At 50.3% G+C, this 26,359-nt stretch overlaps 1 protein-coding gene across 1 annotated transcript in view; it reads left to right on the top strand.

The window, feature by feature from the left end:
- The first annotated feature begins 6,588 nt into the window (after nt 1-6,588).
- The window catches only part of AP3B2 (adaptor related protein complex 3 subunit beta 2), a 35,536-nt gene continuing 15,765 nt past the window's right edge, over nt 6,589-26,359 (top strand). The window contains exons 1-13 of the mRNA XM_043922488.1: nt 6,589-6,898; nt 15,575-15,650; nt 15,789-15,863; nt 16,138-16,233; nt 22,517-22,677; nt 22,914-22,980; nt 23,080-23,262; nt 23,379-23,662; nt 23,979-24,033; nt 24,377-24,448; nt 24,725-24,787; nt 25,129-25,261; nt 25,537-25,646. Of these exons, the coding sequence (XP_043778423.1) occupies nt 6,786-6,898; nt 15,575-15,650; nt 15,789-15,863; nt 16,138-16,233; nt 22,517-22,677; nt 22,914-22,980; nt 23,080-23,262; nt 23,379-23,662; nt 23,979-24,033; nt 24,377-24,448; nt 24,725-24,787; nt 25,129-25,261; nt 25,537-25,646 (1,488 nt within the window). The 5' untranslated portion in view covers nt 6,589-6,785. The remainder of the gene's footprint in view (nt 6,899-15,574; nt 15,651-15,788; nt 15,864-16,137; nt 16,234-22,516; nt 22,678-22,913; nt 22,981-23,079; nt 23,263-23,378; nt 23,663-23,978; nt 24,034-24,376; nt 24,449-24,724; nt 24,788-25,128; nt 25,262-25,536; nt 25,647-26,359) is intronic.

The following is a 26,359-nucleotide window of genomic DNA, read 5'->3' as shown; positions in this document are numbered from 1 at the left end:
AATAGACCTCAAAGCAAAATTTATTAGCAGAGAAAGGAGCAACATGCGTAAGTGATCTTGTGTGTTAGTCCCTCAGTCATGTCTGACTCTTTGCCACCCCATGGACTGTAGCTTGCCAGGCTCCTCCATCCATGGGATTCTCCAGGTAAGAATACTGGAGTGGGTTGCCATTTCCTCCTTCAGGGGATTTCCTGACCCAGCGATTGACCCTGGGTCTCCCATATTGCAGGCAGACTCTTTACAGTTGGAGCCACGAGAGAAGCCCATGAGTAACCATGAAGGGTCAATTCATAGAAAGACATAACGATAGTCAAGTAATAATGGAATTTTAACATCCACTAGGCAAAACTGGACAGAATTGAAGGGAGAAATGGACAGTCTCACAATCATAGTTGAAAGTTTTATTATCCCTCAATTAATTTAAAATCTACACAAGAAGTCAGTAAAAACACAGACTATCTGAGCAACATTGTCAATCACCTTGACCTAGCTAATATTTACCATACCCTAAATGTATAATGAACATTTTCAAGTGCATGTAGTATATTCACCAATGTAGACCATATGTTAGTCAATAAAACCAAGTATCAACAAATTAAAAGGAACTGAAATCTGTATGGAGTTTGTTCTCAGGGCATTTGGGTACCCTGGAGGCCAGTAAGGGAAGAAAGGTAGGTCCAGAGAGCAGGTACAAATGGCAGTCCCAGCAGAAGCGGGTGCGGGGTGGGGGCTGAACACCAGGAGGAGGGGAGAGAGGTGCGTGAGGGCACCAGTTACCCACTCCTGGCTCCAGCCTTTCAGTTTCTGGCTGCTGCCTGTTCCCAGAGCTGCCAGGAGCGGGGAGGGCTGCCATCAGATTGGTGCAGGTGGTGATGCTCAGAACAGGGCCCCAGGGCTTCCTACGTGGCTCCCTTATCTGTTTCGGGGCGGACAGCTAGCCCTCCCTTCTCTGGCCACAGAAGGAGAGCACCTAGCAAGGAACAGACGTGACTACTGCAAGGTGAGCTGCTCGAGCTGGGGGCTAGGATTCAGGTGGGATCACTGGGCCAAGAGGGAGGGGATGACCAAAGGCTTTTAAGGGAAGGAAGGGGCAGCCCCAGGGTGTGCTGGGGGCTTAAAGGAAGGGCCTGCTCTGCCCAGTGGGGAGCCTCTGACTGGAGATGACTGGCTGAGAGCAATGACCCCAGAAACTTGCTTCCCACAGAGGGACCTTTGTCCAGGGCTAGACCAAAGGGGGACAGGAGAGGCTAGAAATTCAGGCCAGACCACAGCCACACCACCAAGGGCTACCACAAGCCCTGTGCCCAGTGGTAGGACCCCACTGAGAGGTCCTCCAGGGATCTCTGGGGGAAGGGCAGGGCCCAGGGCCCCAAGGACACTACCTGTCACCCCCACACCCAGCTGCAGGGCCACTCTCACAACTGGTCCTCTGAAACTCTCCATCAGGGTGAGGGGAGAAAGAGCTCAGGTCCCCAGCAAGAAGCCCCAGTATGGTGGGCAGCATTGCCAGGCCAGGTGCCCAGAGAGTGGGACAGTCTGTCCCTGGGGCTCTTGCTCTTTACTCCTTTTCTTACAAAGAGAGTGGTGGCTTGGCTCAATGAAAGCCGAGGGGAAGGTCAGGAAGAACACAGGGGGTCAGTAATTCCTGGTGGTGGGGTCTGGGGAAGGGGGTGCTTGTCTGCCAGCAGTGTGAGAGAGGCAGTCCTGTACAGTGGTTAAGGTCTTGGGCAATGGAACCAGACCCACCTGGGCTTGAATCCTCATTCCTCCACTTACTAGTTTGGAACCCTGGCAACCTCTCCAAGCCTGTTTCCCTTTCTGTTAAATTAGAAAGATAACAACAGTACCCATTTCATGACATTACTGTTAGGGCTAAATGGCGTTTTAGCACAGAGACATTATCACAAAGTTTCTGGCAATAAACGTTATCATTACAGATGAAGCCCCATGTGTGGACCTAGATCCCCTACCTTAAGGGGCAGCTCCTCATCTGGACCCTGACTCAAGTCCAGGGGCCCAGCTGGTGGTGGCCAAAGCACCTCATCACCCAGGCCACCACTGGGGAACTTTTCAGAGGAGGAGTCAGGGGTAGGGCCTGCTCTCTAGAGCCTTTCCAACTGGCCGACTTCCTGAGCGCTCTGGGGCAGGGGTCACAGGGAGGTAGCCCGACTCTGAGGGCCCATTGTTTTTCTCCACTGAGCTGAGACAGACGCTTTCTCCCCACCCCTCCTCCCTTGATGCCCAACTCTGCATGCTCAGATGAAGACTGAAGATAAACAAACTGCTGCCCGACTGGCCTTGTCTTGCTCACAAAGAGCTCTCAGTGCCTCACAATGGTCCTTTGTTGCGCAGTCTTCCAGGCTTATTATCCCCAGTTCACAGATGAGGAAGTTGAGGCCCAGAGGGAGGGAGTGGCTTATCTGATGTCCTATACCGAGAAGTGGCACTGCCCAGACTCAGCCTCCTAGTCCTGTATCCAGTACTACAACAGACTCACGGGCACAACAAATGCACAGCCATGCATCAACACACACATAGACAGCTCCCCATGTAAACGGCGCAACCTGAGTGGGGAGAGGTGAGAGGGGCAGTGGTTTGGACCTTCACTCCTTAGGAGCCAGGGGGTGACAGCTGTTTTTGTTTTTGTTTTCCCCCTCCCTAGATGAGCTTCACATCCCAGGTGACTGGAGCAGAAGTCCTCAGCTTGTCTGTCTTACCTTTTCTCCAGGTCGGATTCCTGCTGCCCTAGCAGGGACCAGGACAGTCCACTCTCACCCACAGCTATGATCTCTGCTTGGCCTGATGGGTATGGGGGGAGTGGGAAGCAAGAGAGGCTGCTGGTGGATTGCAGGAGAATGTGACCAAAGAGTTGTTCACATGACTGGGTCCTCCCTGTGGTCTCCTGAGGTCAAGAGAGCTGGGAGAGAGGAGCCCAAGGTCACCAGTCGTCCCAAGTTTTCCTGGGTTCCTGGGATGCTGGGTTTTCGATTTTAGAACCTGCAAGGTCCCACACAAACTGCGATGAGTTGGTCCCCTGAGTCTTTTCACAGTTTTCAGTTCGGGAAAATGAGATTCGCTCTGTAACACACAGAGGAGAGGGAGACTATGGAGTGGGGCCAGGGGCGAAGGGGAGGGTCCGGGACAGGAGAGGCCGGCCCTGCTTTCACCTCCTTTTCCAGGCTCTCTCTGAGACCAAAGCCCAGGCTCAATTTCAGCAGGCTATCCTCCCAAGTCCCCAAAGCCCTTTGTTCCCAGTAAAGATAGGAGAAACCTGCTTTGAAGGTACTGCTCCCTTCCACATAGAGAAAAAGAAGGTACCAGGTGACTGATGTTTAGGTCGAAGGGCACAAGAAGCAGACCTACATTAAGCTGTGTGCACTCCAGCAACACATAACATGTGAACCTGTTTTTTTTTTTTTAATTGGAATATAATTGCTTTACAATGTGTTAGCTTCTGCTGTACAGTGAAGTGAATCAGCTATAAATATACATATATCCCCTCCCTCTTGACTTCACTGCCCCCTAGGCCCTCCCCACCCCACCCTTATAAGTCATCACAGAGCACTGAGCTGATCTTCCTGTTTTATAGCAGGTTTCCACTAGCTTTCTGTCTTACACATGATAGTGTAGCCAGGACGTGGAAACCACCTAAATGTCCAACAGATGAATGTGAACCTGTGTTTTGTCTTTTTTTTTTTTTTTTTAATCCTGAAAATACAGATACTGTGCCCACCTTGTGGGACTGTATTAAGCATCAGATGAGTAGCTGCTTAGTAGATGTTGATGGCTGAGGCTGTGGAGGGGACTTTCTCTCCTAGACTTGGGAGGAGATGCCTGTCTTGGGTCCAGATCTCACCTGGGTTTCTGTTTCTGTTTCTTTAGGACTTCAGTTCATCTCAGGTAGGCATGCTCCTTGTGTTGCCTCCAGGGAGTGGAAATATAGGAGATGAGTGGGAAAGGGGATCTTGATGAGGGGATGGGCATTGGAGGGGCGGGGGGGGGGGGGGTGGAGGATAGGGCAAGGCTGGAATTTGAGATGAGATGAAAACAGTTCAGGAGTTCTCAATGGCTGGAAGTTGAAGGCTGGCTCAGGGCAGAACTCACTCACGATGCCCAGGCCTCTGAAGTTCCTCAGCACAGGGAGGCAGGTGTGGGGTAGGCAAGACCTTCACCCGGGGCTTAGCCTCAAGCCAGGTCTGCCTGAGCCCTGGGTGGCCCATCTGACACAATGAACAGTAGAAGGAACCAACTTCTCTTTCATCCGGGCCTGCAGTCTCCCTGTGGTCTGGTCCATTTTTCCTCCCAGGCCATGACAGGGGCAGTCAGCACCATTAAGTTTTTCATCTCTGAGGCTTTCCTGGGTCAGCACTTCGAGGCTGTGGAGTTGGAGGGCAGTGAACCTGAGCCAGGAGACCTCTTCCTATTCAGGCTGATGTCCCCCACTGGACGCTGGTGCGGGGCCCACGTTGGTGTGTATTGCGGCCACGGAGAGATCATCCACTTTGAGGGTGAGAGGACAGGCCTTGGGCTTGGAACAGAGGCTGCCCATCAAGCCCGCTCCACCAGTGGGTGGGCCTCACAGGGACGAAGGCTGCCACCCCCCAGCTCATGGTGCATGTCTCTGAAAGAAGTCGCTTGGGCATCCAGGGCATGGGGCTCTGGGCCGCGCGATCCTGGGAGATGGGGGTGTGGGCGGGAGCTTGGGGCTGGAGTCACAGGACCGAACCCAGCTCTGATCGCACTTGACCCGTGATCCTTGCAGGCAAGAACCCTCGTGGCCAAAGGTCGAACCTGTTTCTCGGCTCCTGCGAAGGTGTTGTATCCAAACAAGGGCAGCGCCCGATGCAGCGCTCCCGCTTGCTTTGGCGGGTGCTACGTAGACGCAGTGGCATTGACCGCGTAGAGCTGGAGCGCCGAGTGCGTGAAGCCATGGACGCCGACCCGCCTCCCTATCACCCCACATGCAGCAACTGCGTGCACTTTGCTCTGCAACTGCTGGGTCCAGAGCCCAACCTGGACCCCTACAAGTAGTCTGGAGTCCCATGATTTCGGTGAGCACGGCCCAGCTACCCACATAGGACCCCAAGTCTAGAGCCGGTTTAACAACTGTGGCTAAACTATGAGCTTCTGGACAGTTTAGGCCCTCTCTCCCCACCGAGGCTGCGTTACTCAAAATGGAGATCTACTTTACTCTGGCATAACCAAAGCCCCCACAAGCAAACTAGGCCTGCTAATTCATCAAGGTTCTAATCCTCAGAAACTCTTTTGGGCCCACTCCAGAAAGATCCCATCTCACAGATGACAGGCACATCTATTTACTTCAGCCTCCTTCAGCCAGGTGCTGCGGTAGTCCTGGTCAACCCCCATTCCCATTTTCCAATGGAACCTACCTAAGAAACCAAGCCCTACCCTTCCGGCCCGCCATTTCCACCGAGACCCTCCAATTCTGGTTCTGGAGACACCGGTATCCTATAGATCAAGACTCAGTCCTATGGCCCCTTCCACATTCCGAATCCAGGCCTCACCTCCCGAAAAGTGAAATGCAGTGAAATGCAGTCAGTCCTGTCAGACTCTTTCTCAGTCCTGTCGTACTCTTTGTGACCCCATGGACTGTAGCCCACCAGGCTCCTCTGTCCATGGGAGTCTCCAGGCAAGAATACTGGAGTTGGTTGCCATTCCCTTCTCCAGGGGATCTTCCTGACCCAAGATCGAAGCCAGGTCTCTGCATTGCAGGCAGATTCTTTACCGTCTGAGCCACCATGGAAGCCCAGGCAAAAGACCAACCCCCCACCCTCACCCCACCCACTCAACTTGATGCCCTAACTCTACTGGAACCCACCCCCTTCCCCCAGCCCAATCACTACTTTCTCTCTAGATCCAGGCTGCCTTCTCTGGAGGTACCTTGGACCTTGGGGGAGGAGCTGGAGGCCTCATAGGATCCAAAAGTCCTGGCAGTCACACCATACCTGAACCCAACCTCCTCCCTTCCCCTTCTTTCCTAGGTTTCCGTGGATGTGGACTTGACCGTGGACTAGCTGTGACCTCAGGTACTCCTGGTGGGCAAGGGGCTTCAGAAATGATCATTAAACTATTTTCCGAAGCCAAATTCGAGGTTCACCATTCCCTCTATTCAGTCCCCATCTCTCTACATCTTCATCCTCGGCGCTCTTGGACCAAAGTTCCTTAAATTCCATCATCTCTAGGAAGCTGTCGTGCACAGCTTTCTTTTACCCGCCCCTCTCCCAAGACCCAGCCTTTCTTTCCACAGCGTGGGTGAGAATCCGCGAAGTATCTGGCATGAGTGAACCTCCAAGAGACCGTCCCACCGAGACGAGGTGGTCAGGGGTGAGTAACGGCGTTCTGCATCTCCAGACGGCTGTCCCAACATCAGGCCAGCAACTCCACCCCAACCCCGCACCCTACCTCCCCACCCCCAGACCTGGAGGTGCAGGATCACTTTCAAAGGCTGGAACCTTCCGTACTGGGGGGTGGAGGGATTTCCGAGGCATTGGGGCGGGGCCAGGCTTTGCTGCACCGCCCCTCCTGCTCCCTCCGCGGACACGCCCTCCGCTCCGCCGGAGCCTGTGCCTTTAAGATCTACCACGCGCTCGGCCCTGATTGATAAATCCGCGCGCTGCTGCCTCCGCCGCCGCAGATTGCGGCCTCTGCGGAGCCCCGGCAGCGCAGCAGACCTTGCCTGCACTGCCTGCGCGCTCCTCCTCGGTCCCTGCCGCATCCCGGCGGCGCCGCGTCCTCCCCAGCGAAGCCCTCTGCCCTGCTGCCCTATGTCGGCCGCCCCAGCCTACAACGAAGACAAAGGCGGCTCTACCGGCCCCGGGGAGCCCGAGTATGGCCACGACCCGGCGAGCGGCGGCATTTTCTCCTCCGACTACAAGCGGTGAGGGAGCCGGGCGAGAGGGAGACTGGGCCCGGCCCGGCCTGGGAACATGCGCTGCGGTACCATGGACAGCGCCCAGGCCCGTCCGCGGCGGCCCGGGTGGCGCGGACCGGAATCCTGCACGGCCCCCTCCTGCCGTGGACACAGATCCTCGCGACCCCTGTCCCCGCTTCGCCCCCCGCCCCGCGAGGGGCCGGCCTGGGACCTGTGAGGGTGGGGGCGGAGGCTGGTGGGGGATGGGCCGGCCAGCTCCGTTTCTGAGAGACCAATCCTCCCGCCCCAGGTGTTTCTCCTGTTTGTGGGCTTGGATTACAGGGTCTCCGCCTTTTTTCGCTTGTGGCGAATTGACTCCGGAAGAACGCGGGGGAGGGGTCAAATCTGCGAGCTTGAGCCTGGAGGCCTGTCCAGGAAGGCCCGTCCAGGAATAGATAGACTCAGGAGCTCCCAGGCCTGGCCGCTCCTGCAAATCCATTTCGCCTCATTCTGGTCCCCCTCTCCTCATCCCCATCTCGCGTCTGGAGCTCCCACTCCTGCTGCCCACGTTGCCCCTATGATTCAGCCCTTTCTTAACTTCCTACCTTTCCCTTCCACCTTTGGCTCAGTCCATCGTTCATTTGTTTATTTGTAAATTCTGAAACAAGCGTTGTTAAGGGCCTGCTGTTTCGAGTCTCGTCCTAGTCAGTGTGGGTGCCGCCATGAACAGTCTGAGTCCTCAAGCCCCTCTAGAGGTGGGCACAGGGAAGAGGCTGTGAGTGACAGTGCAGTGTGGTGGGGCTCTCAGAGGGGTGAGAGGAGCTGGTCCCTGGACCTGGAGAGAAGGGAGTGGGGGAGAGCCAAGGATGTTTCAGGCAGAACAAAGAGGTTTAGACAAGGTGTGGAGGTGAAGGAGAGCCAGATCACAGGTTTTGTAGGTGCTAATACAGTGTGGCCAGAATCTCTGTCCAAGCCACTGGAATGGCCAGAACTGAAGGTAGAGAGATGCCAAGGTGGAGGGAGGGGGGCACAGGACCACTGAAGCTTTCTAAGCAGGCAATAGCAGATTTGCATTTTAGAAGGGTCCCAGGTGAAATTGTGAAGAAGAGATCGGAGGTGTGCTGGATTCAGCAGAAGACAGGTGAAGGGGTGTTAAAGTTGGAGGGGTGGGTGTGTTGGTGGCCTAGACTATGGGTGATGCCCAGGACTCGGGGGGCTCTTGAGATGGTAGAAGCCACAGACTTGATTACCTGGGGGGAAGGTAATAGGGGCTGGGAGAAGATGAGGATAATCTCAGGTTATTAGTTCTTGTATTAGATACGTGGTGGTACCAGAGAGGGTAATTGGAAATAAAGATATTACAAGCAAATTTGTGGAGATTAATGTTGAGCCTGGCTTTTGAGATGCTGAGATTGTAAACTCTGAGGTACAGTCTAGTAGGTAGCTGGATATTAGAATTTGGATTCCAAGAGATTATTAGTACACACACACACACACACACACACACACACATGTGCGTGTCCATCCATCAAAGCCACAGAAGAAAGTGAAGATAGCCAGATAACCTAGGGAGCATTTATAAAATGAATTCAAACAAAGCACAAGTAAGAACCCTGAAGACATGGAATAAGAGTGACCAGAGAGCAGGGGGAAAGTGTTTCAAAATAACTGAGAAAAAGTAAACCAAAGGCAGGAGGAAAAATAAAATGTTGTTTCAAGAAGGAAGCCATCAGCAGTGTCAATGCCCTCTGAGGTCAATTCAAACAAGGAAAAAAATCATGCCCACTGGTTTGACAAAGAGCAGGTCTACCTCTTCCTGCTCCACTCCCCACCTCCACCCCTGAGAGACTAGTTCTGGCAAATTCAAAAGAGGAGGAGCTAGGTTAATTTTCTCCATCTTTCTTTGAGGAACAATTTTAAACATACAGAAAAGTTGAGTGAATAATACAATGAATATATGTATACCCTCCACCTAGATCCAATTCAGTCGTTGTTGCCATTCTGTGGTATTTGCTTATCTAACCATCTATCTATAAATATTTTTGGCTGACCCCTTTAAGTTGTAGACATCATGGCCATGGCCACCGAACCCTAAATTCTAATCAGCATCTGAAGCCAGATTAAAAGTGAATAGGAGAGTGAAGAGGAGGTAAATGAATAAAACACAGTGAATGAGAATTTCGCTTTGGAGAAGTATGACTGTAGGGACTTCCCTGGTAGTCCAGTGACTAAGAATCTACCTTGCAATGCAGGGGACTCGGGTTCAATCCCTGCTCTGGGAACTGAGATTCCACTTACTGCAAGGCAACTAAGCCTATGAATCACAACTAGAGAGCCTGTGCACTGCAACTAAGATCAGCAAAATGAATGAACAAAAATTTTTTTTAATGAAGGGGAAAGGGAAACAGTTGCCAGAGGAGAACATTGGTTCAAGAATGTCTGTTTATTTTTATTGTTATTTTTGTTTGTCTGTTATTAGTCTGGGAGAGCCCAGAGCAAGTTTAACTGCCTTTGGGAAGAAGCCAGTAGTGTGGGAGAGGCTGGAAGGAATTGAAGGAGACATAGATCCCTGACTGATGGGAGGGGAGGCTTCCAGACCTGGGTAGGAGAACTGGCCTGGCCTCAAGGAGGACCAGCTCTGCCCAGAGGGAAGAGGAGAGGAAAGACTAGATGGAGATGTTTGGGAGCTGTGGGGATTTTGATCTAAAGCCTTTATTTTCTGTGAGAGGCAAATAGTGAAGTTGCAAGGGCAAGGATGGTGGGAATCTGAGGAGCATCCAAATACAACAAATAAAGTCAACCACTCCTGACAGGGTAGGGGTCTCAAGAACAAGAGGGCCAAGGATGTAAGTGAAGAGCAGTTGGAGGCGTGCACTTGAGGGGCCCCAGCTAGGCATGGAGGAAGTAGAGGTAAGAGAACGCCAATAGGAAGGGAAAAAATCAAGGACCTGGCCATGGAAAGACAGGCGAGGATCAAGACGGTGGGGGTCAGAGTGGAAAGGGGGTGAACACGATTGTTGAGGAGGAGGGGTTTTGAGGGGGCAGAGGTTCAGTTGTGGCCTGAGCGGGAAGTGAGAGATGCCTCACCTGTGTCTGGATCCGCTCCCCTGCCTGCTGGTCCCCTGCCTGCAGACCGTGCCTTGGCTCTGTCCCCAGTCCCTGCCCTCCTCCACCACGTGAGTTCTTGTCTCTGAGCAGTGAAGAAGAAACCAGAGCCTCCCTCCTGCCAGTGTCCAGTTTCTGAGTTTTGGGGCGGGCCCTCTGATGACAGGAACAGGCACCCCTAGCTCCCCAGTCAGCTCAGTCTCATTTCGAAGCAGGATCTGGTGCCCTGATGCAGCGATTCCTGCAGCTCCCGGGGGCAGCAGTGAGGCCGGGGGGCAGAGAGGCCGATCAGGAGGCTGCCAGCCCTGTGCTGGCCCCCGAAGGCGGGCCCCCACCCTGGTATCAGGCCCTGCAGCCGGAGGAGCTTCGGCGGCTGCAAGCCCCAGAAGAAGACACGACCCCAGAAGAGTCCCTGGAAGGACCTTGCCCAGAGCCTGGCCAAGGCCAGAGCCAGAGCCAGCCACTACGGTACAGAGGAGCTCTCAGGGACCCTCCCCCAGACAGATAGGAAGGCCAGGGATGGGAAGCTGCCTCTTCCAGCAGGAACCATTTAAGTTCCACCTCTTTAGCAGGAGGACTGGACCAGCATTTAGTGTCCAAGAGGGAGGGGGCGTGGGGGGTGTTACGGAGGACTGAGAGTTTAAGGGGGGAGATGAGCCTAATTCCTAACTCCCTGGTAGCTCTGAGGAGAGAAGGATAGTAAAATATTTGAGGATGGAGTAAAACACCTGACCTGTTCCTCCCCCCAGGCCCCGGCTAGGTGAGGGTTCCGGATGAGGTTTGGAGACAGGATAAGAACAGGGTAAAGAGTTTGACCACTCTCTCCCATCTAGTGGGTTGGAACTTGGGTGGTGAGGGGAGGGAGGAAGGTGTATATCACATGAAGTGAGTATATCTGGCCTCAAATGCCAGGTTTTACCTTCCTCCCACCCCTCCTGCTGGCTCCAGTCACCCACAGAATCCCTCAGGTCAGGCCAGGGCTCGGGTCACAGTGAGAGCCTTGTAAAGGGATCTGACTCCAGGAGATGAATGTTTCATGGCCTTGGAGCGTTGCTGTGTATCTCTCCCTTCCTCTCCATCTTGGGAACATCGGCTGGTGGGAGCGAAAGTGTGGGACCCATGGTGGCCACACCTCAGGTGGGGGCTGCTCTCTGCTGGTGGGCAGCTGACAGTCTTGCCTGTGCTGGGTCCCCACAGTCCCTCTCTTCCCTTGATTCCCCTCTCCTAGGGTCCCGGACCCTCCCAGGAGCCTAGAAGGTGGGTACTAGGCTGGGAGGGCAGGATCAGTGTGGGTGCCCAGCACCACCCTGGGTGTGGGCACTTGACATGGGCTTGTGGCATCTGTAGGGGCGGTGAGGACACCTGGGTGTGAGGAAACCTACTGCAGAGAATTCCTGAAGTTAAAGGGCCCTGGAGTCAGCTCCAGCTGGTGCTTGTCTGACCCCTAAGGAGGTCAGAGGATCTGTGAGGCTGGATATATTTGCTCTTAGAAGCCTAAATTTATCATCAGGAATCACACATAGGAGTTCACAGGCCATTTTGGCAAATGGGATTGCAGTGACTCAGTTTTGTCAAAAAGCTATATGTGTGCGTGATGTGGGTGGTGTGTGTGTGTCTGTGGAGGGTCATGTGTGGGTGTGCATGTCTAGGTCAGGGTGTGGGGAGGTATAGAGAGCCTGTGGTGGGTGTGTGCCTGTGGGTGTCTGTAGGCATTTGCAGGTGAGGCATGTGGGTCCGCAGGTGTGTGGGTGTATGTGCTGAGTGTTTTTGTGGGAAGTGTGTGTGTGGTATATGTGTCTTTGTACATTTCTGTGAGGATTATGGGTGTGTCTACAGGGGTTTTGTTGAGTGTGTGGGGGTTTATGTAAGAACTGTATATATCTGAGGGCTATTAGTGTGTCTTTGGGGGTATGAGTATGTCTCTGGGGTGTAGGTGTGTCTGTGGGGACAGATGTGAGAGTATATCGGTGGTACCAGTGTTTGATGGGGTGTTGGGGTTATGTAGGGATCTGTGGGGGTGAGTTGACTGTGGAGGTATGTATGGAGGGTCCTGGGAGCACGTGATGTGCGTTTGTGTGTTGGGGAAGGTGGTACTCAGCTCTGACATTCTCCCCACACCCTCTGTGCTGCCCAGGCCCCGCTGAATGGTCTGTACCTCTGTCTACAGCCATCTGTCCTAAGTTCAGCATGCCTAGGACTTGACCACCTGGTTTGTGTTTGGGAGAGGGACGAGGTGGTTGTCTTCTGACCCTCACTTGGCCATAGGCTGTAGAAAATGTCCTCTGGTTTGAGGGGACATCTTCCTGAATGGAAGATATTCGTCCTTTTTTTTTTTTTTTAATTGAAGTATAGTTGATTTAAAATGTTGTATTAGTTTCTGCTGAATAGCAAAATGATTTAGAGATACATACACACACAAACACACATACATATATTTTATCATATTTTTTCATTTTATTTTCCATTATGGTTCATTACAGGATATTGAATCTAGTTCCCTGTGCTATACAGTAGGACCTTGTTGTTTATCTATTTATATATGGTAGTTTGTATCTGCTAATCCCAAATTCCTAATTTATCCCCCCTCCACCCCCTTTCCCCATTGGTAACCGCAAATTTGTTTTCTATGTCTGTGAGTCTGTTTCTGTTTCATAGATAAGTTCATTTGTGTCATATTTTAAATTCCACATACAAATGATATCACATGGTATTTCTCTGACTTACTTCACTTAATATGATAACCTCCAGGTTGATCCATGTTACTGCAAATGGCATTGTTTCATTCTTTTTTTTTTTTAATGGCTGAGTGGTATTCCTGACTGGAGGGGTTCTAGATCAATATCAACATCTTCTCCAACCCTCATCTCACAGCTAGCAAGTCCTCTGTGTTCTGGAAGTCATCATCTTTCTACTTTGCTTCCCATCAAAAATGTCTTCACAAGAGGCACTTTTAAAATCCTGGGAACATTGGTTTCTTAGCACTCCTCCTGTCTTTTCTGATTTTATCTGTTAAGCACTTGCACATTTCTACAAAATGCAGCCCTGTGACTAGGTGTCTGTTACGTCAGGTTCTTTCCTTCCTCTCGGCATTTATCACTTACTCATGTCTCAGCATCAGCAACAGTCACACTTGCCTCTTTATGACTGTTAGCATGCTCTTCCCTCTCCTAAAATGGCTACGTCTATTTTCTGATATTCTATTGCTTCTAGGTGTTTAACTTCTATGACTAACTTTGCACACACTGCTTTTTAATTCCTGCCATTGGTAATACCTCTCCTGGCAGGGTTCTCATGCCTGGGTCAAAGCTGTGGGTTATCTGAGTATCATCTGGGAGGTCAGAGAATGTACAGGTCTCCATTCACAGCTGCTCAGCACATTTTGGAATTGCCTGGACAATGTGAGAGCATCTGTGGTCCCATAGCTCTGTTAGCTGTGTAGAGACACATGTTTCCATGAGGTGATTTCACGTTTCTCTGCTTTCTTCTCTGACCACCAGCCACTGGACCTGAGTATGGCTGGGCAGGTTGTTCACTGCTCAAGGGCACATGGCCAAGGAATACCAGACCATGCTCTGCTCACTGACTGGGTAGCAGCAGCTCAGGGCTGTGTCTACCTGGACGGGCAAGGGGATGACAGATGGGCAGCCCTGACAATGAATCCTGAATATAGACCCTAAGCTTATGTCAGTACTTTATTTAAACTTATATTCACCATATCCCAAATATTTTCCTTTCTGTTGCTATTGTGGGCTGAATTGTGTTCTCATATGTTGAAGTCCTAACCCCCAGTACCTCAGAATGTGACTGTCTTTGGAGACAGAGTCTTTTAAGAGGTGATTAAGTGAAAGGATGTCATTAGGGCGGGTCCTAATCCAATACAATTCACTTGTTATAAGAAGAGGAAACACAAAGGGAAGACCATGTAAAGATATGGAAGACAGTCATCTGCAAGTCAAGAAGACAGGCCTCAGAAGAAACCAGCCCTGCTGCTGAGATCAAGACACCTTGATCTCAGATTCTAGCCTCCGGAATTGCAAGAAAATCCGTTGAGGTGGTTAAGCCACCCAGTCACTCTGTGGTACTGTTACAGCAGCTCTCGTGAACAAATACAGGTTTGCCTTGGTTTTTTTCTTAAATTTAGTTTATATACAAGAGATGAAAAAAAAAAAACCTAGCCATCTTATTACTGATAATTTTATGACCTTGAAAATTAAAATTTCCCCCTCTTCCATACATTAAAATAATTTTTTTAAATGATTCATTTACTTTCGTCTGTGGTGGGGACTTTGTTGCAGCACGCAGGCTTTCTCTGGTTGCAGCGAATGGGGGGCTATTTTTCATTGTCATGTGCAGGCTTCTCATTGTGGCTTCACCTGTGGAGCATAGGCTGTAGACTCGCAGGCTTCAGTAGTTGCAGCTCATGGGCTCTAGAGTGTGGGCTCAGTAGTTCTGGCACATGAGCTTAGCTGCTCTGAGGCATGTGGATCTTCCTAGACTAGGGATCGTACCCATGTCCTTTGCACTGCAAAGTGGATTCTTAACCACTGGATCACCAGGGAAGCCCAACATAATTTAATTATTAAACAAATGTGGGATTTATTTTTGTGTGAAATACATGTACAAGTTAAATTCTTTGCTACATAGCAGTTGTCCCAACAGCATTTAAGGGGAGGCAAAAGTTTCTTTCTCCGATTGGTGTTAATTGTTCCTAATGTATCAACTTAGAGCCACTTGTGAAATTTTTTATCTGGCACCACACAGCTTTTATCATGGTCGTTTGTTTTATGTTTGGAATTCTGGTCAGGTGAATTGTCTGTCATTGTTCCGTTTTTCTCGTTTCCATCCCCCTTTTCCACAAAATTCTCTGGAGTTCTTACCTCTTGATTTTTGTTTCTGGATGAATTTTGCAGTCACTTCAGGAAGTCTGACAAAAGGTCTCCCTTGAAATTTCAATGGCCATTGCATGACGTTTAGATACTGGCTTGGAGACTAACATTATTCCCCTCCACCAAGTGCAAGGGGTTATTTATTTACATCGTCATTTACCCAGGACTTCCCTGGCATTCCAGTAGTTAAGGCTTAGCCTGCCAATGCAGGGAGTATGGGTTTGATCCCTGATTGGGGAGCTAAGATTTTACTTGCCTCTCAGCCGAAAACCAAACCTTAAGAGAGAAGCAATATTGCAGATGTTCCTTGGCTTGCAGGTGAGTCACTCCAGTTCTCTGTATTTACAGTATTCTCCCTTCATCTCTCTCTCCACAGGGCCATCTTCTTAAAGCATGCCAGATGTACTGAGTTAGAGACCCACCCTCCTCCAGTATTACCTCATCCTAATTACAGCTGAAACAATTCTGTTTTCCAAATAAGATTACATTCTGGGTACATTCTTTTTTGAGGGGATCACAGCTCAGCCCCGTAACATTGACTGACCCACATGCTTCTCCCCACCCCAAGCCCCCTGATCTGTATTTTACTACCTTCCCTTCCGGTCGAGTCCTGCCTTCCCTGCCCAGGTCCCTTCTTTCTGTCTGAATCCTACTGACTGATAGCCCCATCCCCACCGTTGTGCCCTCCGCTGACCTTTCCTGTCCTCACCAGGCACGATGACCTGAAGGCGATGCTGGACACCAACAAGGATTCCCTCAAGCTGGAGGCCATGAAGAGAATTGTGGCGGTGAGAGGGGTCAGAGGGGATCCCTTGGGGGAGGAGCTTGAGGATCCAGGAGCCCTCCTTGGCTGCTTGTGGACCTTCCCCCAATGAGTGCTGGCATCTCCCTTCTCGTTCTCCCCCTACCCTGACCCCACCACCCAGATGATTGCCCGGGGAAAGAACGCCTCAGACCTGTTCCCCGCCGTGGTGAAGAATGTGGCCTGTAAGAACATAGAGGTGAGTGCTACCAGGGAGGGGTCTCCCATGTCCACCTCCAGGAGTAAACTGGAGCTAGTTGGGAGTGAGAAAGGGGACAGCCCAGTCCCTGGAGGTCCAATCTGCTCAGAATGTCCCTGGTCCAGGAAAAGACATCTCCCAGATGTCCCTGAACCGGATGTGGATCAGCATGACGGGGCCTGGGTGCTTTCCCTGTGGACCGCAGCCACCCAGGGTGAGGACATCTCTCAGGGCATGGGCACCAGTCCCTGCGGAGAAACCCTCTCTTCCCCAGGTGAAGAAGCTCGTCTATGTGTACCTGGTGCGCTACGCTGAGGAGCAGCAAGACTTAGCCCTGCTGTCTATCTCCACCTTCCAGCGTGGCCTGAAGGTCAGAGGTCTCCATTTGCCTCCCTGGGGTATGGGCCTTGATGGGGCTGTATTGGAGGTGTGGACTTATTCACAACCTAAAAGTTGAGAGTTAGGTTTCATTAGGTGGGAGTTTTTAGTACTTCAAGCCTAGGAGGCAGCATCTAAGTAACTCTGACAGAACTGCTCCAAGGAGGCGAGGGGAGGAGTCAGGTTATATAGAAGTTTTGCAACAAAGGGCAGGTCGTCTAACATCAAAAGACAGTTGTTAATGAAAGACAATCAGATAACCCAGGTTAAGGAGTTTGGTGCTTTTCTGTGTATGGGAAGATGCAAGAGTCTGGGCTCACTGAAATCATTCCTTTGATATGCACCCCAGCTATCTGGGGCCAGTATCCTGTGTTTCCATATCGTGAGTTTCTCCAGGCCTCACATGGGAAGTGGCTGCAGTCTGATGGCTGCTAGATGGCAGGTGTTCTTTCTTCCTGAGTTCCCTCAGGGATCACCAGCTCACTGTCCATGGTGGCTGCAATTGCTGATGACTGTGACATCCTTTGTTTACCGATAGGGCAGGAAATAAATTCCATTTGTCAGAGGAGTGGGCCCAGGGAGAGGTCTGAGTGTGGGGGTCGGGAGGGTCAGGCTCTGGAGGGCCTTTCCTACCTGCCTAACGTCAGGAGAGTCAGAGGAGCCTGTGCTAACGGCTGCCTCAACTATGACTCACTTGAGCCCCTGACACTGGCCTTCACCCTACTGATGTTAAGGGATTCAGGCCCATAGCCAGGCAGAAGTCAGCCTTCTTAAGACAGAGGAGTGTGTGGGGAGCCCGCTGACCTGCATTCCTCACCTCTGGGTGTCATAGCCTTGGCACTGGCTGGCTCACCTGGTTTGAGTATCTGCTAGGAACAATGGCTTTGGAACCTTTTCACCTGAAACTGGGTGAGGAGGACAAAAGGGTTTATTGGAAATAAGTGAGCTCCATGGAGAGGAAAACCACAAAGCTCACCAAGCTGGAGAGCGGCCTCAGACGTGGAGACTGGGTTTGACAGGCTGCAGAGAGAACATAAAGACAAGACCGTTCCATTTTCAGTAAGGTTAGTACAGCCAGTGATTCCTTGAAAGTAGGAACAAGTTGATTATTCTGTTTAGCACCAGAAGAAATAATTGACTTGTCTTAGATGCCCCAGTGTATGTAAAAAATCCACCTTTAAAGAGCTGGATCAGGACTTACCTGGTGGTCCAGTGGTTAAGATCCTGCCTTCCCAATGCAGGGGACATGGGTTGGATCCCTGTACTGAAAACTACGATCCTGCATGCCCTATGGCATGGCCTCAAATTAAAAAAAAAAAAAAAAAAAAAATATATATATATATATATATTTAAAGACCTGGATCACTTTTGTGGCAATAAAATGCCCTTTGAGTCAGGTAGAAACTGAATCACTTAAGAGAAGGGACAGTGGGAAGATTCGAGTCCTTTTGTATGCAGTGGAGGCTGACCCCTCACAAACACACACACGTATTTAAACTGAATATTCTCATCTTTTGTATGTTAAATGCAAGCATGATAATCTCCACTGGGTGCTTTTGTGGTTAGGATAAGATATCTCCAGGGTAAAGAAGTCAGCATCACTGTCTTTCTATTTTTTGTCCAATCAGACTCTCCAGCTCTGATTACAGCCATTAACTCCTCTAGTCTTTCCACACGTTTAGTTCTGATTCCTATGAGAGGGACATTGAAATGTCTGGCTCATCTTTTCCTGTTCAGCTGATTCCATAGGTTAGCTGAGCAGACTGAGTTGACTGCCCAAACTGGGGGCTTACCCCTGGTTCAGTCTGCTCTGGCCAGCCGGAGGTGATGGCAAAGTCTGCTCCTCTGAGGTGGGGCAGAAAGCCTGGGCACTTGCATCTACCATTCTTTCATTCAGCAAATACTTGGGTATCTCTATGCCTCACACTGTGTTAGGGGTTTTTGTTGTTTGTTTTAAATTTTTTGGCCACACCGCAAGGCATGGGGGATCTTAGTTCCCCCATCAAGGATAGAACCCTTGCCCCCAGCAGTGGAAACAAGGAGTCTTGACTACTGGACCACCAGGGAAGTCCTTGTGCTAGGTTATTTTTTAGCAAGTCAAAACTATATGATCTCTCTCTCTTTCAGATTGGTTTAATCGGGATTAAAATCATTTTATAAGAACCATTCTGAACATTTTGCACAAATTTTTACATTGACCTGAAGTTTCCACATTCTACCCTTTTTAGAAAACCAGAGCTCATTTAGTTCAACTCAATGCAGTGATTTCTCTAGGACAGTAATCAGCAAACTTCTGTATCCAGCCAGGTGATAGTAGTTTAGGCTATGCAGACCATCTAGTCTCAACCGTGCAACGACTCAACTTTGCCCTTGTATTTTAATAGTATGAAAGCAGCGATGAATGAGTGTGCATGACTGGGTTTGAATTCATATTTTAAAAAATATTTGACTGTGCCAGGTCTTAGTGGCAGCATATGGGATCTAGTTCCCTGACCAGGGGTTGAACCCAGGCCTCCTGCATTGGGAGCTCAGAGTCTTAGCCACTGGACTACCAGGGGAGTCCCTGAATACATTTTTATTTATTAAAAAAGGCAGAAGACACATTTGGCTTGTGGACTGTAGTATGCCAACCTTTGCTCTAGAACATCTCTGACAGGTCATCTCCAGTGGTACAGACCTACTCCATCATAAGGCAGTTCCATCTTAAGACAACTACCACTGTTTTTCATTTTTGTTTTTATTGAAATATACACAATTCACAATGTTAAATTAGTTTCAGGTGTATAATACATTGATTCAACATTTTTGTGGCTAATACTCCATTAAAATGTATTTCAAAATATTAGCCATATCCCCTGTGCTGTACAATATATTCTTTTAGCTTTTTATTTTATACATAGTATTAATACTTTGTACCTTTTAATTCCTTACCCCATCTTGCTTCTCCTCACCACCACCACCCCCACTCATAACAGCTAGCTTGTTCTCTATGAGGCGTTTCTGTTCTGTCATACTCATTCATTTGTTTAATGAAAACACCCAGAATATATACCCCAGAGTGATATTGCTGGATCATATGAAAGTTCTGTTTTAGCTTTTTGAGGAACCTCCACACTGTTCTCCACAGTGGCTGTGCTAATTTACATTCCCACCAACAGTGTACAAGGGTTCACTTTTTGCCACATCCTCACCAACACTTGTTATTTGTTGTCTTTCTAATGACAGCCATTCTGATAGATGTGAAGTGATTATAAATTTTTAAAAACCATTATACTGTGTTGAAACGTCTATCATCTTAATTTTTAAAAATTTATATCAGATCCACCAAAGGCATAAAGAATATTATTCATATGTGTGCATTTATTCTCTTACTACTTATTTATGTGTTCCTAAATAATGTATAATACTGTTTTATAAATACCATCTTATATGTGTTCCTCTAAAATTCACTTTCTTTTGTTATTATTATTGTTTAGGGGGCTCTTCTGCACAATAGTACCAACCTTTTCTGTCAGCCCAGACTGAGACTCTGTTTGCTTTGCAGCCGGCTAATGTTGTTGACTCAATTCTGACAAACCTCCAATTGGCAAGCAGATAATCCAGGTGTCCCTATATCCTGTCTTTATGAAGTTGGTTCCTTGGATCCCCTGTGAGACCCTTCTGTATTTCATTGTTTAGGTTTAGCACAAGATCCAAGCCAGGGTGGATCTGAATCTTAGTATTGTCCTCCTGGTTTTATGTCTTCCTGTAAGATGTTGATAAGCTATTCCAACCAGGGCAACAGACTAAATCCCATGTATCATGTTTCCAGGTTGACACTGATCTGCTAGTAAATCTTCCCCAAGTATTGCATTTTACCAAACTGTGGCTCCACCTAATTGCAGTCAGCTGGTATTTTTCCATCTTGTTAGGAAGGATCTCAACTGCAAAAAAAATTTCTTAACACCTTCTATGTGCAAAGGCCTGTGGTTATCTAGAGATAAAATAGACATGAATTCTGCTCTTAAAATGCTTATGTAGTAAATGAAACAAAAGGCCTACATCAAAAATGGCAGTCTAGGAAATGCTATGAGAGACCCCCACAGTGCTTTGCTGAAATCAAGATATATAGTATTAATATATGCCAGCCTAATTACCCTACTAAAAAGGAAAGGGGTTTTCTGGGGGGTAACTTCCTGTTGAATCCATAATCATTTCCAAACGTTAAAAAAAAAAGGAAAATAGGTTTTAGCAGTGGATATGATTTGACTTGACTAAGAAAATACAGACTCCTGCTTTTAAAATAAGTGCTTTGAAGAACTTCCCTGGGGGTCCAGTGTTTAAGACTCCAGACTTCTAATGCAGGGTGTCTGAGTTCTGTCCCAGTTGGGGGAGATCCCGCATGTAGCAACTAAGATCCAGTGCAACCAAATAAAAAAAGTAAAATCATGACTTCATAAGATATTTTAAAAATAAAGTGCTTTGAAACCTCCTTTTTAAAAATTAATTCTGGAATTTTAGCAAGGATTACCATCATTTTCACCTGTAATTCTGTGGCTCTCCTCTTTCTCCATTTTAGAAACTCATGGTAGCCCCTACTCTTTACTGTTCCAGGACCTCTTCCTTTGCCCACTGTCCTTCAAGATGAACAGTAATTTACATCTGCTGCTCTCATAATCTCATGATTACAGTATACTGTGTCTAAGGCTCTTCTCAGGTGTCTTGTTGTTCAGTTGCTCAGTCGTGTCCAACTCTTTGCTACCCCATAGACTGTAGCATGCCAGGCATCCCTGTCCTTCACCATCTCCCAGAGCTTGCTCAAACTTATGTCCATTGAGTCGGTGATGCCATCCAACCATCTCGTCCTCTGTTATCCCCTTCTCTTTCTGCCCTCAATCTTTCCCAGCATCAGGGTCTTTTCCTGTGAGTTGGCTCTTCTCATCAGGTGGCCAAAGTATTGGAGCTTCAGCTTCAGCATCAGTCCTTCCAATGAATATTCAGGATTGATTTACTTTAGGATGGACTGGTTTGATCTCCTTGCAGTGCAAGGGACTCTCAAGGGTCTTCTCCAACACCACAGTTCAAAAGCATCTATTCTCTGGCACTCAGGCTTCTTGATGGTCCAACTCTCACATCCATACATGGCAACTGGAAAAACCATAGCTTTGACTATATGGACCTTTGTCGGTAAAGTAATGTCTCTGCTTTTTAATATACTGTCTAGGTTTGTCATAGCTTTGTCATGAGTTTGTCAAATTTATGTCTAAGTTTGACACAGCTTTTGTCAAAGCTTTGTCATAGCTTTTCTTCCAAGGAGCAAGCGTCTTTTAATTTCATGGCTGCAGTCACCATCTGCAATGATTTTGGAACCCAAGAAAATGAAGTCTCTCACTCTTTCCATTGTTTCCCCATCTGTTTGCCATGAAGTGATGGGATTGGATGCCATGATCTTGGTTTTTTGAATGTTGAGTTTTAAGCCAGTTTTTTCACTCTCCTCTTTAGTTCCTCTCTGCATTCTGCCATAAGGGTGGTGGCTGTCTCTGAGGTTATTGATATTTCTCTTGGCAACTCTTGATTCCAGCTTGTGCTTCATGGAGTCCAGCATTTTGCATGATGTATTCTGTATACCAGTTAAATAAGCAGGGTGACAATACATAGCTTTGATGTACTCCTTTCAGGTGTCTATAGGATGCAATAGGTGCAAAGAGGAGGGGCTTACACACCTATTCTCTTTCAAATACGCAGAGGAAGGGGAAGAAGAGCAGCTTTTGAGAGTTTGCTGGGAGAGAAGACTGAAAGGGTGAACTTTAAAAAGAATATTTATCTGTCTGTGCTGGGTCTTAGTTGCAGCATGCAGGATCTAGTTCTCCAACCAGGGATCAAACCTGGGCCCCCTGCACTGAGAGCAGAGTCTTCGCCTCTGGACCACCAGGGACGTCCCTGAAAGGATGAACTCTTGGGAAGGGAGAGCAGGTTGCATTTGGGCAGTCTCCTCCACCATAAACACAGACAGCCTCCCGGTCTGCACACACTCCTGAGAAACAAGGTGCTTCAAGAATCGTAGGCATTCGGAAAGTGTCGCTCTCCCTGAAAGTGAAGCAGCCCCATGCCACATCCCTCCAGATACCAGATTTCTGCTGCAGGGCCCCCCAGGCACCCAGCACCAGTACCTCATCATCTAGGCTCAAGACAGGAGACAGGGAAACGAGTGGATGGCAACCAGGGACAGTGAGTTCCCCTCCCATCAGGGCGCCCGCTGCCCTCCCATGGCTCTGCCTCTGCCACCTCTGCCCTAGGACCCCAACCAGCTGATTCGCGCCAGTGCCCTCCGTGTCCTGTCTAGCATCCGTGTGCCCATTATCGTGCCCATCATGATGCTGGCCATCAAGGAAGCTGCCTCAGATATGTCTCCCTATGTGCGGAAAACAGCTGCCCATGCCATCCCTAAGCTCTACAGGTATGCCCCAAGCCACTGCCCATCCCTGGCCTCTCCCAGTCTTGAAGGCCACTTTTGTTGTTTGTTGTTTTTAAGTCTTTAGGTGGTTTAAGGCAGTTTGGGGAACAGACAGAGAAGGACATTGGGAGCAGTGGCTCACACCTCTTGATGAATAGGGTTGGGGGGAGGGAGGGGAGCCCAGCCAGTATTGGGAAGGCTGGAGAGGAGGGAGGGGCAAACAACAGTTTCTCCCTCAGTTTGGATTCTGACCAGAAGGACCAGCTGATAGAGGTCATCGAGAAGCTTCTGGCTGACAAGACCACGGTGTGTATATGGATGCACAGAGGTGGGTGATGGAAAGGTGCCAGGCAGAGCCCCTTCTGTCCTTCTGTTAATGCACTCCTGCCTATGTGGATTCCCCAGCTGGTGGCAGGCAGCGTGGTGATGGCCTTCGAGGAGGTGTGCCCTGAGCGCATCGACCTGATCCACAAGAACTACCGGAAGCTCTGTAACCTGCTCATCGACGTGGAGGAGTGGGGCCAGGTGGTCATCATCAGCATGCTCACCCGCTATGCCCGAACGCAGTTCCTCAGTCCCACGCAGAACGTGAGTGGCCCGGGCCCCCAGGCGCGACTGCGACCCGCGCCCTAGCAGAATGGGTAGGAGGGCCTCCAGGAGGAGGTGTCCCCTGCCCCACCCGCCTGTTCCGCACCCCTCCCCAGGAATCTCTGCTGGAGGAGAACCCTGAGAAAGCCTTCTATGGCTCCGAGGAGGATGAGGCCAAGGGCCCGGGGTCTGAGGAGGCAGCCTCCACGGCACTGCCCGCCCGGAAGCCCTATGTCATGGACCCCGACCACCGGCTGCTGCTGCGCAACACGAAGCCGCTCCTGCAGAGCCGCAGCGCCGCCGTGGTCATGGCCGTGGCGCAGCTTTACTTCCACCTGGCGCCCAAGGCAGAGGTGGGCGTTATCGCCAAGGCCCTTGTGCGCCTGCTGAGGAGCCACAGGTGCGTGCCCGCCCCGCCCACACCCCAACCACGCCCCGCCCACACCAACCACGCCCCGCCCACACCAACCACGCCACGCCCACGGCCCAGCCACGCCTGGAGCGGGGCCGCCTCTCCCCTTCCGCCTACCTAGAGTGCGGTGCCCTCCATCCCAGCCCACCGGCCCCTCCTCACTGACTCCAGTCCCGCCCTCCTCCCACCTTCCCCGACACCCGCCCTCTCCTCCCTCCTCTCCGGCCCACCTCCCTTCCCCGCCCGCGCCTCCTGCCCTGGCCCTGGCCTAGGGACCGGGTTCCTCTGCTGCTCGTCTCCGCAGTGAAGTGCAGTACGTGGTGCTCCAGAACGTGGCCACCATGTCCATCAAGCGCCGGGTGAGCACGTGACCCAGGCCTGCCTTCGCGGTCCGACAGGTGGCTCTGCCGGGCAGGGGCGCTGGGGAAGGCAGGATGGGATGATGCCTTGGCGGTGTGGAGCATGGGAGGGGGAGACCCTAAATGCAGGTGGAGGTGCAAGACCCGGATCCCCGGGGCGGAAGCCCTGATGAAGGAAGATAAGGTAGGAGCTGAGGGGGCAGGAAGAACTGACAGTGGAGACAGTGCAGGGGCAGGAAGGACGCTGGGCCCTGGGATGGGGGAGGGTGTGCAGGGAGGGGGGCTCTCTGGAGGAGAAGCAGGGCTGTGGTGGAGCCCCCTGGGACCACCTCTCTTGTGCCAGGGTATGTTTGAGCCGTACCTGAAGAGCTTCTACATCAGGTCCACCGACCCCACCCAAATCAAGATCCTGAAGGTGAGTTACGGACAGTCATGCCTGTGGCCTTAATGAAGGGTTAAGGAAAGCACAGATGGACTTCCCTGGTGGTCCAGTGGTTAAGAATTTGCCTTGCAATGCAGGGGACGCAGGTTTGAACCCTGGTCAGGAAACTAAGATCCCACATGCCACAGGGCAACTAAGCCTGCCATGCCACAACTAAGACCTGATGCATCCAAATGAATAAATATTAAAAACAAATGAAAGCACAAGAGGCCCACTGGTACCCCCTGCCCCTTTTCTGCCTCCCTGCAGCTGGAAGTGTTGACTAACCTCGCCAATGAGACCAACATTCCTACTGTCCTCCGGGAATTCCAGGTACTGGCCAGGGATCAGCTTGTAGCCAGAGAGGTCCATGAGAGTTGCCCCGTAGCTCCTTATGCTCAGTGAGAATCATCTTGGTGGGTTAAATCTTCTCTTTAGAACCCAAAGTGGAGAAATTGTTATTTCACATCCCTTCCTAATCCCTTCTGCTGGCTTTGGGTCAGGGAGTCTCCGGGTAATGGATGAGGGTGTCATTCCTTTCCCCAGAGTTTAGTCTCTGGCATGATCAGGTAACAGCTTTCCGGAAGGTCACCCTCAAGTCTGCAGAGTCACTGCAGAGTCCAGTCTGAGGGATCACCACCTTCTGGGGCTCACTGTGTTGTGGCCTCCCACAGACCTACATTCGCAGCATGGACAAGGACTTTGTGGCAGCCACCATCCAGGCCATTGGGCGCTGCGCAACTAACATAGGCCGAGTCCGCGACACCTGCCTCAACGGCCTGGTGCAGCTGCTGTCCAACCGTGATGGTCAGTGTTTGTCTGTCTGCATGTCCAGCTTTGATGATTAGTGGGTGCTGCCTGCATGTCTGACTGATGGCCAGCATGTCCTGTCTGGCCAGTGACAGTTCGTGTTCATCAGTCCATTGGCCTCAGTTTGTATCCTCATACCCGTGCCTCTCTGAGGGCCACTGGGGAAGTACAGGAGGTTGAGGTGCGGAGCCAAGGGCCTGGGGGCATTGCAGGTGTGTCTGCCCATTGTGTGTGGCCATGTGACTGTCCTGGGCTCGTTTCCTGTTCCACAGAGCTTGTGGTCGCAGAGTCAGTGGTGGTTATCAAGAAGCTGCTGCAAATGCAGCCAGCCCAGCATGGAGAGATCATCAAACACTTGGCGAAGCTCACAGACAACATCCAGGTAAGGGGGTGACCCCACTGGCTTCCCCAACCCAGGATCCTCCCCGTGATTTTAAGACCCTATAATTAGGGACTTCCCTGGTGGTCCAGTGGTTAAGAATCTGGCTTGCAAGGCAGGGGACCCGGGTTTGATCCCTGGTTGGGGAACTAAGGTCCCACAGGCCAAGGGGCAACTAACTCTGTTCACCACAAGTAAGGAGCCTGTGCCCTGCAACAAAGGATCCTGCATGATGCAAATGAAGATCCCACATGCCACAACCAAAGACCCAATGCAGCCAAATAAATGAATTATTTTAAAAAAAGGTCCTCTAATTAAACTGGCTTTAATAAAAATCAAAAAGAAATAAGAAGAAAATCAGGGGCTTCCCTAGTGGCTCAGACAGTAAAGAATCCACCTGCAATGCATGTGACCCAGGTTCGATCCCTGGGTGGAGAAGATCCCCTGGAGAAGAGAATGGCTATCCACTCCAGTATTCTTGCCTGGAGAATTCTATGGACAGAGGAGCCTGGCAGGCTATAGACCATGGGGTCTCAAAGAGTTTGGACATGACTGAGTGATTAACACTTTCACTTTTTTAATAAAAAAATCAACTTCCAAACCATTTCTTGGAAGTGGAAGGCTTGGAAGGTCTTTGGGTGGGAGAAGGGGAAAGATGAGACGATGTGACCCTGGTTTGCCTTCCCTTTGGGGACCCCTTGCTGAGCCCCAGCCTG

This window comes from Cervus elaphus, chromosome 13 (assembly GCF_910594005.1).
Source record: "Cervus elaphus chromosome 13, mCerEla1.1, whole genome shotgun sequence".
Lineage (NCBI taxonomy): Eukaryota > Metazoa > Chordata > Mammalia > Artiodactyla > Cervidae > Cervus > Cervus elaphus.
This window is presented reverse-complemented; position numbering and strand designations above follow the sequence as displayed.